We start from the raw sequence: 12160 nt of genomic DNA on the forward strand, positions 1-12160 counted from the left end.
CATATATGATATGTGTAAAGTCTGTACAGCACATAAAGTGCTAATATGTATCATTCATGCAAACTCACACAAATTACCATCAACAAGTAATAATTATTATCAATGTGTAAAACATTGGTATTCTGTACTGTAACACTCATCTCCAGCCTAACAGCACATTTATTTATGTGCTGTTGCTCATTATTAGGAAGCTACACTGTGCTACACTGAATTTAATTTGTTACTGGGCTTAAACAAGGAGGTTCTGTTTTCATTATCGTTTGTTGGTTTGTTTGTCTTTCTGTCAGCAGGTTCATGCAAAGACAACCAGGCCACTGCCAGGAGGGCCAAGGAAAAATCCATTCGATTTTTAATCCGATTTGGATCAAGGGGTGGACCCAGGAATGTGTTTCCAATTTCTTTAACATTGCAAGGATCAGAGCCCTCCAAGTGCCCTTCTGGTTCTTTATGTGTTCATTTGACTGGGACAGTGCTAAATAGACAGCCTGTATTGTGCCAGGTATTGCTATAGCCTCAAGTTCATCTGTTGCCCCAACACATGATGCCTGTGCATGGAGCACACAGACCTTGTTCCGTGAGAACATTATTTTTGCACCAAAGACAGCCTGTAGGCATTTTTTTTTGCCTCTGGAACATTATGTCGCACATTCATTGGGCATGCACAGAGGTAACTAAACAGAAAATGTTGAGACAGCTAAGAATGGCATTGTCGTGACAGGATCTCAACCTGGCTTTATTAAAATGGCAATCATTCTGGTAGGCGAGGTGCATCCTTAGGGATCACCCAAATGGCTTCCCTGTGCCCTTTTGTCTGTTGTATTTGCTAAACGTGGTATACCCCAAGGAATTAAAGAGGCATCTTTCGACCCATGTCAAATAAAATGCTATCCTTTAACAAGATGAATACACGGGAGTATACGACTTGTCTCGAAAAATCTGGTCATCTCAGCAGTAGTTTGTTTGTTTTACTGGGTGGAATGCCTGCTGACTCTGGAGACATACTCTGACAAAGACTTGATAGTTTATACTGCAAGATAGGATGTCTGAGCTGGCAAGCTTGCTTGGGTTTTTTTATGGCATGAAAAGTGTGTTTGATTAGGCACATTTTAAGAAAGAAAAAAAAGCCAGATTTGTACAGATTTGTTGTCTGACAATTAGGTTTTTAAAATGTATTCTAGTTTAGTTTGCCAAATGTAATTTCCTTGGGTTGGATCCATATGTTAATTTCTCAGAGCCCAACAAAATACATTACAGAGCATTTTTGACAACAAAAGTGCAATTGAAATAAAAACAGCCCTCTTCTTGAACTCTTGTGTCTTAACATGATCTTCTCTAACAGCTTCCTCGTTCCCTTTTGACAGCTTCTTCAGGTTTCATCACCAATGTACACGGCTAACACTTTAAACAAACTGACACAGAAATCCACAAAGTAAGCAGAGATAGTCTACTGCTGAGACTGCCAGACTCTGCAGTGTGCCTTTCACACCTAGCCCTGGCAGAATAGAGAGGACTGTTGGTGGCGACACAGGAGGGATCGACCATAGATGATGACGGAAAGGAGGAGCTGGATAATGGGAGCTTGACCCAGCTTGGTGGGCCTACCCCTCTGTCTGTTTCTGTGCTTTAATTGGGTCATTAGCGGCCGTCTGTGCTGGAGCTGGTGCTCTGCTACAGTGTTAACTTGCTGGGGTTGTGTGGGAGGGAGAAATAAGAGTCAGAGACTCAGAGACGGGAGGTCTCCTGATTCAGGCTGCATCTCCCCTATGAAAGAAGCCTTGGCGGCTTGGAATGCTTTAGGAATGCTTCTGGAATGACCATGGAACCCCATATGCTAATGGGGGTCATTCTTATGTTCTCAGGGTCCTATGTTCCCCAGATTTATATGTAGAATATGTGTACTTCATCAAATAGCGTTCTGTGATTTGCAAACCACCATCTCTCGGGTCCCAATGGTGCGTTTGAAAAACTCTTTAATCTTAATCGTGTTATTATTACCCTAAAGTAATGCTTAGAAATGTGTTTACACACATGCACAACGATTTACACAGGGCTATGCGCAAATACGCAACAATACAACCAGCTAAATCTTCAGCAATAACAACTTCATGCTGTCGCTCGAAGCTGCCCGCCACACAAGTATATTCCAAACATAATATAATCCCCAGCTATATATGTTTTCCCCTGGAACAACCTGATCATAACAGAGATTAATGTGTTGGGGGAGACACAAACACAAAGCTTATTAGTCCCGCTATCCATCTTCGGGCTCATATTCTCTGCCTTCCCAGCCTGTTCGTCATTTAGAAATAAATACCTGAGTGGTGAGCGTCCTATGAAAAACGTCCCCTTGAGCAAACAGCATCCATTACTGGCCTCTTAGTAATGTCAAAACACACACACACACACACACAAACACACACACACACACACACACACACACACACACACACACACACACACACACTGCTGCTCTTGTTTAGTTGGTTGCTTGTTTGTTGCATGTTGCTTAGGGAGTAGTTTCACTTTTTCCCCCCTGTGTCTGAATGTGAGCTCAGAACTCTTAGAACTCTCAGAACTCAAGGCTCTCTCACAGAAACCCATTCCAGTCCACTTCATTTGGCTTCATTCCACGCTTGTGATTAATCTGATGTCTGGGACAGCTCAGCATTTCACTGATACGCTTGTTTGGCTTCAGTCTAATTGGAGCATGTCAGACTCTTAAAGATTTTTGTCTTCTTTTACTCCCCACTGATTTCATTTTGCTACCACAGATGTAAAGCCTTTACAGCCCACAGTCGAATCTGGGCCCTTGCTAAATCATGGTAAAGGATGAGTTGCAAAACCCAATCCACAAAATTACTTTTGAAAATTATGAAAAGAGGGTATCTCACTCTGTGCCTCAACTTCTTGGGACTCTCAGAATAAAAATGGCTGCCGGCCTTGTGTATGTGTCTGCCCCATAGACATATACAAGCAGAACCACCGCTCATGCGTTTGTTTTCAGGCATGCTATATGGCGCAATGTTGGCATGTCTCGGCAACGGGCTGAAGCAGTCAAAGGGGCGTCTTTCTATATATGTCTATGGTCTGCCCTGCTTCACCTCGGCACTTGTGTGAGCTGATCCCGATGAAGGGGTGGGCGTGCTGGTAAAGGCAAACGACTGATTCACCCTCATTAGCGCGGGGGGGGGGGGGGCTCCTTCATCTTCCTCCAATCAAGGCTCCTTAATTTCCCATGAGGCCTTGGGAAAAGGGCTGATCAAGCCTCGGTGCGCAAGTTAGTGGACAGGAAAAAATTACCATCAGGGTTGCTTCCAGACTGCATGTCTGTCTGTCTGTATTCTGCAATGATGCCGGTGGTGGGAGGGGGAGTACAGAGTGGGAGTTTTTGTTTTGTTGATTGTTCCAGCTTGATTAGGTGTCTATTTCTGTTGCATTCCTGGGGGTTGATTGTAGCGGATAGCTTGTGTATAAGGACGGCATTACAGTCCTATTTTAAGTTTAGAAACCGCTTAGAGTGAAATATCCTAATTGTGTTCCTCACATTAAAACAAAGACATGTTGCGGTTCATTATTCTAATCACACACCATTTAGGATGACTGGTTGAAGTACTTAGTAAACTTTCTCAACTATTTATATTTGAGTGAATTTCTATGTCTTTTAGGGCCTGATTTACTAACAGGATTGCGCCCATTTCTGGCGTAAAATAGCGGTCGTAAACATAAAACGGTATTTACTAAGGGGCAGCAGCGCATATTAACGCCTGTGGGTGTGAACAGGGGAGGTAACTTGGAGGTGGGTGGTAACGTAGGCGTGAGGCGCAATTTACATGGGTGGAGACAAGGTAAGTGCGCCTAATGATGTCATGCGTGGTATTTACTAAACTGCCTGTGGAGCGCACGTCTCCAATTTGCAGGATAATTCTCCGCCTCATAAAAGCACGTCTTAACCAGGAAGCGCAATTTCATTGAGTCTGAAAACGTTGATATGGCAGCAGTGATAAGAGCAAGGCGAAGAATGAAGACAGAGACAGCGCACAGAAAAAAAAAATTCAACTCGCATAACACATTTTCAGTTAAATGAACCACAAATCATTAGACGGTACAGGTTAACCAGCCACGCAATACTTCAATTACTGAACCAGATCAGAGATGACATCTAACCCTCCAACGGAGATCACATTCCATTCAATCAGTTGGTAAACATTGCAAATATTGGCACCGGATCATTTCAAACAGTTATAGTATCAGCAGTTGATATGTCTCAGCCTTCACAAATATTCACACAGGTACTCGAAGCATTGCTATGGCGCACTGGTCAATACATTTCCCCACTGCCACAGCTGAAATTATAGACATCAAACAGGACTTTTTTTGAAATCGCAAACTTTCCGAATGTAATATGAACCATTGATTGCACCCACGTCCATATATATTGTAGTGAACCCATGTCCCTTGTAGAAATTATTAATCTCGCCATGCACACATCTATATTGTTATAATAGACAGTTTATGCATTAATGCCACCAATAGCATATTCTTTATAATCGTGTTCTTTTAAACATCTTGCTGTAGGTGATGGCGGGCAGAACAACATTATAGCAGCGCACACATTGAATCAGGTTCAGTGATTGAGCGAACGTGAACCAATATATCAATCTCCACTTGCTGTAGCTTCATTTTCTCTTCCTAAATAAATACCACGGAAAATACGGAAAAACACCGTGCGTTAATGTGCGAACGCAGTTTAAGCAGCGGTCGCAATGTTAGTAAATCAGGCCCTATATAGGGCGGAGTAAACACAGATTGCCCAGCGCGATCTGGTTTGATAAATACCAACTAAAATGCGCTAAAACACCGTGCGTTAATTTGCGAACGCAGAACGCGGTCGCAAATTAACGCACAGTGTTTTTGCGCATTTTACTTGGTATTTATCAAGCCAGATCTGCGCTGGGCAAACTGTGCTTACTCCGCCCTTTAAAGAGCCTGATTTACTAAGATTGATTTGCGAACGCATCTTTGCCAGGCGCACATTAACGCACGGTGATTCCCCGCATTTTCCGTGATATTTATCAAGCCAGATACGCGCTGGGCAATCATTATTTAGCGCACCGTTAAAAGACTGGAGAACTTGCCAGCAAGTTACTGCCACCATGGAGATTCGAGGAAGAAAAAACTAAGGTTTAGCGAATAGATAGCGAGATAGATATATTGGTTCACGTTCGCTCAATCACTGAACCTGATTCAATGGGTTATATTGTTGTTTTGCCCGCCATCATCTACAGCGAGATGTTTAAAAGAACACGGTTATAAATAATATGCTATTGGTGGCATTAATGCATAAACTGTCTATTATAACAATATATATGTGTACATGGCGAGATTAATACGTTCTACAAGGGACATGGGTTCACTACAATATATCCCCACTGAAACAAATACATTTACCAAGTAGACAGGCCTCTCCAAAATCACCGTTGCTCAATCATGGATAAATGGCACTATTCCGAAAGATAAAACTGTCATGGACAGACCACTTCCACGTAAGTAATGGTCATGTTGGCATCACATATGACCTGGACATTCATTGAATATGTGTGCTTTCTGTTTCGGTAAACGTGTTCGCGGATTGAAGGTGGGACTGTTTGCATGTGGGTGCGATCAATTTCTCCAATTACGTTCGGAAAGTTTAATTTCATATATATGAATATATGAATTATACGAGTTGAAACAAATATTTCTGTTCGCTGTCTCTGTCTATGTCTTTGCCTTGCTGCTGCCATATCAACGTTTTCAGACTCAGTGGAAATGCGCTTGGTTAAGACGTGCTTTTATGAGGCGGAGAATTAGCCTGCAAATCAGAGATGTGTGCTCGCCGGGCAGTTTAGTAAATACCACGCAGTTCATCATTAGGCGCACTCCTCCCATTAAATAGCGCTACACGCCTACGTTACCACCCACGTTTCCGAACCATCCCACCTGTTTGCAGGTACACACCCTCAAAGCGTTAATATGCGCTGCGCCAGCTTAGTAAATACAGTTTTTCGTTACGACCGCTATTTTACGCCAGAAAATGGGCGCAATGCTGTTAGTAAATCAGGCCCTTAGTGTCTTTCTGTATTTCAATGTCAATAGAAACAAATGAGAAACTAACATCCTGCTGTTCTTTTTTGAGAAGTTAACTGCCAAACAGCAGTGATCTTAATATAATTGGGTTGTCCTCATATGTTCTTTTACAGCTTTGAAAGATTAATAAATAAATGATAATACCGCCATGCTGTTTCATAGCATAGTCTTGTTGCACTGTAACACTGTACCCTTAATTCACGCCATCAATTCATAATAAACCAACCCTGAGTTAAGAAGAATAATAGGGCTCCCAGCCTCTCTGTAAGCTGGCCAATCAAATGAATTCACTACTGATAAAATATTCAGAGGCGCAATGAAATATTTACCTAGAGAATGATGGGGATTAATATGCAGGCCTCAGATTGTGGAGTCGTGGGGGCGCGACTGGTCTGGGAAGTAACTTGAAACTGGGTAGGGTATTTCCCGGTCAGAGTGTGGGTAGAGTTCAGAGTTTAGAGTTCAATAAGTGGGATTGAGTTTTGCATTGTGGGGGGACAACCAGCAGCCAGAAATAGAAAGGTCAGATTCACGGCAACATACAGCTATGTTTTATTTAGCCATGTGTGCAGTGAGCTGATGTCACCTGTTGGCTATTAATTGAAACACTGTGCTTGTGTATAAATTCATATAATGTATAAAATAATAGCATACCAGGGCCGTGAAGGTCATCCCATTATTCACATGCTGTCATTATTAGGCCCTTCTGCTCCTAGAGACGAGATAAGAATCATGTTAAACAGTTCCTGAAATTGGCAATGAGTAAATTCTTCTGACATGCTGCTGGTGTAAAATATGCGTTTCAGCCGAGTGACAACCTTAAATGTGTCTGTATAAGTGGTTGGTTTTTCTCATTTTCTTTCTGTTGATGCTGCCTCCTGCCTCACTCCCTGTTGTGTTGTCTCACTGACATCATGTTGCGTACCTCCCATCATTTAGGCTTCAAAATATAGGAAATTGAAGCTTCCAATTCACACAAAGCATGACAAACCCTGCTGTGAAAAAGTAAAAAAGTATTCTTTTCTAAATTTTATTAAAAATCATGGGCACATCATGATTGTGTTCATTTGTTGAGTTGATTGACCGTGAGAACAAAATCATACTGGACTTGACTTGCATTTAAAACACTGTTCAACGCTGATGACAGGCTTTGCCTTCCCCTTCAGGGGTCAATTTGTCCTTGATTGGTGCTTGCGGTACATTTCCCTGCTCAGTCTCTCCACACAAAAAAGAAGTGGAGTGCATTATTGCCAAAGATGCTCTTGTTCACAGCCACTTGTATCAAAAACATGCATTATGATAAACTGAGTGTGGCAGTGGCAGGGAATCAAAGGAAACATGCAAATCACCAAACCACATTAGCGATGGATGCGTGCAAGAAAAAAAGAGCAGTGATGTGCCCCACTCTAGCACATCGGAGGAAGAAGAGTCTGGCGTGTTTCTGTCTCACCTTATTATTTTATAAGAGGCTTGTAGGAGGATCATGCATCATGGATGTTGTGCTTCAGTGGGCATATAAACAATGACATCAGTTGGAGAGAGAGCTGAAGGTGGCCTGGTGTGTCGCAGAGTGGAAGACAAGTGAGAAGCATAACCATGACAGAACACGTGAGCCTTGGATTCATTGTTGCCGTTTCTTGCTGAGAGGGAGGTCAAAGGAAAATCATAGTTGGACATCTGCTTTATTCATTCGATAGTTCACTGTTCAATAAACTGACTTGCCAGTGGAGACTGTGAATTGGAGCCAGAGTCAGGGGCCATAATTCGAAAACCATGAAGGGTTTCCACTAAACCTTCTGGGTTAGGCCTCAAGTTCAAAAACAGAGCTGAAAGAACTTCAGAACCTCAAAACGCACTCTAAAAAAAGTGCTCTTCATCCAAGGGGTTCTTCCTAGAACCTCTATAATAGTTCCTCTTTTCATGAGTCTTTCATGAGAGCTAAGACAGACCCTGCATACCTCCTCCCCCATCATCTGAAAGCTAAATGTGGCGCAGCCTCATTGCTGCACAAGTGTTCTGCTATGTCCTCATCTCCTGCTGAACTCTAGCAGGGGCTCTAGAAGGGTTCTGCTTGGCTGCACATGACTGCACATCATCACAGCGCCGACTGTGGGGGAGCGAAGTGGGATCAGAAGTGAGATCAGACAGAATGATGATTCGCAGCGTGGCTATCAGCCCTCTACATATGGGGAGAGTCATCAGACTTCGCAAGCTGACTTTGCATTCTGGTCTCCTGTCAGTCTGATAAGGGAGAAGGACACAGAGACTAAAGCGGCTACTTACTCCTTCACCTAGAGATCTATAGTGCCGAAGTATTTAACCTGGAACACTGGTCTCAAACACTTCGGCTCAATGAGTACATGCACTTAACAGACTGTATTAGCTGATTGAAGTGTACTGTAATCAGGCTGGAAGAAAACGACAGGAGCGTTGGTCTCCAGGAAGAGGATTGGTTACCTCAGATTTAAGGTTATGCCTTATGCTCGATTATCCATTCCATACTTTTAGGTAAATGTTGATAAAGCAGATAAAAAGCACAGCGGACTAGATGATCTGATCCTGCACCAAGCTTAATATTTCAACAGGTAATACTTCTGGCACCTGACAACAACTTGCAAATAGAACCATACTTTAAGACATGCATACAGAGTGTTTGACCGGTCAAGCCCATCAAGAGAAATGAGTGAACTGTCTTGCAATCTCCATTTTTCTCATGAACATGATTGGATACTTTCAGTGGAAACAAATTGGCTTGGATCACAGCTTCCTCTGTCTCATCCCATCAGATAGATCAATCACTATCTGGAAGCACTTCACTTGATAGTCCCTGAGCAGCCATGGTTGAAAATGGGGAAAGTGATCCCTTCTTTTGCCAGGAGCGAGCTTTCCACTGCCTTCGCTAAAAATTCAGCTGGGAAAGAGGGAACATTGTGAGAGGAGAGATCCTCTGTGCAGGGTACATCCTGCTAGGCTAAACAAAGCTACAAGATTATAAAAATAGCTAAAAATCGAATAATGTGTGAGTCCTCATTATTAATATAGGTGGGGTTGTTTATGAAAGAGACAAAAAATAGCCATAAACATAAAAGAAAAGGCTTAATTAGGAACTTTTCATCTTTATTCTGAGAAACAGATAAATTATACATTGATGACTCATCAAAAATAGCAGTGTGTTTGAACAATTAATTATTTACAGCCTCTTAGCAAAATACCTTGCTAACTGATACAGTACACAGACTGTTTAAAAACAAACAAACAATGCCTCCCCTCTCATTAAAGGAAAGACAATGGAAACATTGTACATTACAACACATCAGTTATAATACTTTCTTATTTGAGTCCTGTTCTTGCCCTGTTTTATCAATGTTTTAATTCAAATTTCCACATTCATTATCAGAGATCTTCCCAACAGTGGGTATGTTCCACCACATGTCATTTCAACACTTTTCAGACTCTTATGGCTACCTGAGCAGTTCAATGAAAGTACCTACATTTCACACCAATGCAACAACGCCACGGTGCACTGCAAGAGAACATAAACATCAAAACCCAAAAGCAATCACTTTGTATTGCAGTAGAATTTTCCTTTCACAGACAACATGGACAGATTGTGTGTGTGTGTGTGTGTGTGTGTGTGTGTGTGTGTGTGTGTGTGTGTGAGTGTGTTATGGCACCTGTGAACACATGTCTCTTTTAAAACCTTGTTTCTGAGGCCCCTCTCTTCAGAGAGTTGCTCATGAACTCCTCATGCTCGAAGCTGAGGTTATTATGAGACCTGGAGATCATAAGCAGCTTCTCCTTTTTAGTGTAGTCCTTCTTGATGCTCACTGGCGGCACCAGGAGCCGGTCCATGGGGTCCTCCTTGTTCTCCAGCCTCACGTAGCCTTTACTGTTGCTGCGGTCCAACCGGGGCCAGCTGGGGTGCTTGCGTGCCTGCTCAGGCTGGACGCTGAGGGTGGCATGGCCCCGCTCCAGGTCCAGGGACTTGGAGTGGGCCGAGAGCATGTGGATGGAACTGTTGGAGCCAAAGTCCTTGCGGGCAGCGCCTGGGGAGAGGAAGCAGCTGCTGACTGAGACAGGGGACAGCGAGGCCTGGAAGAAGGAGGGGGATGAGGGGTACTCCGTGGCCGAGTGGCTCCTGAGAAGGGTCACTGTCGGGGGCTTGTAGGCTTTGGCGATGTCTGGCATAGGCACAGAGAGGGACTCCATGGAAGAGGGCCGGGACCTTGCCCTCACCTGGGTCTCTGAGTCATCAGTGATGCTGTCGATGTCCGGCTCGTCAATCACACAGTTGTTGAGCTTGATGACAGGAAGAGTAAAGGCGCTGATGGAGGATGAGACGATCGAGCCGGTTTGACACCTCTTCAAGCGGTCATCCCAGGGTCGTCCGCACTCCGGCTGCAGGCCGAAGATTGAGCCAGAAGGTTCTCTATAGTGAGCCCCAGGGTGGCTCAAGCCGCCCTTCGCTTCGCTAAGCAGACCTTCCTCTTCTTCAGCTGAACTGGTTCGTCGTGAAAGCCGAACGTCATTGCCAATGCCTGAAAAAGAAAGTAACGTGTTGGCTGCTAACCGTGAGGCACACTGGTTCTCGTGGTGGTATGTCCTGGAGACCTCATGCTCCATGTAGGACCCCGTGTACGTGGAGCCTCCATTCATGAACTTGTGCTCCTTGACCCTAAGGCTGTGGATGTCAATGACAGTGGAGTACATATCCCGCATGTGGATGATCTTGGTCTCACGGTCGCGGTTCTCGTGCAGGATGGCGTTGGCACAGATGAAGATGAAAATGCCGATGCCCATTGTGAACGGTCCCATCATCTTCATCTTCTCCGAGTGCAGGTGCTGCTCAAAGAACTGGGCAAGCACTCCACCAGGTTCTGGCCTCACCTTTGACGCATTGCCACTAGTGCTGCCGTCACTCATGGTTGGCAACTTGGTACTAGTCGGGCGTGGGTTGGGCTCTTTTTGTGGCCAGTAGCCCAGTACGGCCATTGCAATCCCTGCCATCAGTACCAGCAACCCGAGGACCAGGAAAAACCCAGACGCAGAGTAGAGTCGTATTTTCCCGCGCACAACCACCACGTCTGCCCGCGGCTTGCGCTTTGTCTTCTTCTTCTGTGGCGCCGGCGGCTGCAGCTGCATGGACAAGTGATGGGAGCGGGCGGAGTCCTGCCGCTTGAGTGCGGCCAGTCCCGTGATGACACCTCCTGTCGCAATCATCGTTGCTCCTGACAACTGCCAAACACACAACAGACAAATATTAGTTAACAACATAGGCGTCCACTTTTGTTTACCACTTGTCCCTCTCTTTGCACTAAATGGGGACAGAACAGTCAGACTTGGTGAGGCTTTAGAGTACAGGGGACATTTATTTTTTAACGGCTGTTGTTCTGGCAACAGGCATTAGCTCTGAATGGGTTTCACTGTGTTTGATTACAGATGACGCCATTAGTGCTCCACAGCTAATTCAACAGGCATGGTTGCTGGAAGGCAACATTGTTCTCTTTCATTTATCCTTTTTCCTTTTTCAGTGTTCACATGACACTTGTTCTAGGCATGTGATTTCTATTTCAGATTAAAGTAATAGGATCCCTCCGTAATCCAAAAAAAGGACTGGATGATAAATAGTCTCCAGATTTAGCTGTGAAGACATTTGTGAACATTTAAACAACAAGAAATGCACATTTAAAAAATGGCCTCACTGCCTTTTGTACCCCTCTTTCTGGTTCACTTCTCACAAGGATTAGCCATCTTTTTTCTCAGAGCCATTTTTTAAGAAATACATGACTGGATTACCCTCTTCTAAAATATGCATATTAAACTAACAAAACACAGCTCTGGCCAAGAAAATGTTTGAAGGACACAGAGTCTGATCGTGCAAGGTCCCCTAAATATCTGGCACGACTTCTGTAGAGGGTTATATCCAAGAGCACAACAAGACACAAAAGGGGAGACTTTACTTACAAGAAAGGCAAATGGATGAAAACAACCAGGGAACAGGATTGGAAAATGCAGTCTTAAATGAGTGAATAAA

General features: G+C 43.9%; 1 protein-coding gene across 1 annotated transcript; it reads right to left on the reverse strand.

Annotated features, from left to right (window-relative positions):
- Positions 1-9819: 9819 nt before the first annotated feature.
- On the reverse strand, positions 9820-11346 carry tmem200a (transmembrane protein 200A; the record flags this gene model as incomplete). The annotated part of the gene is made up of 1 exon (XM_080833554.1): positions 9820-11346. One exon carries the CDS (start codon positions 11344-11346, stop codon positions 9820-9822), a length of 1527 nt encoding a protein of 508 aa, XP_080689680.1.
- Between the last annotated feature and the right edge of the window lie 814 nt (positions 11347-12160).

The sequence above is a fragment of the Sprattus sprattus genome (assembly GCF_963457725.1).
Source record: "Sprattus sprattus genome assembly, chromosome: 2".
Taxonomy (NCBI): Eukaryota; Metazoa; Chordata; class Actinopteri; order Clupeiformes; family Clupeidae; genus Sprattus; species Sprattus sprattus.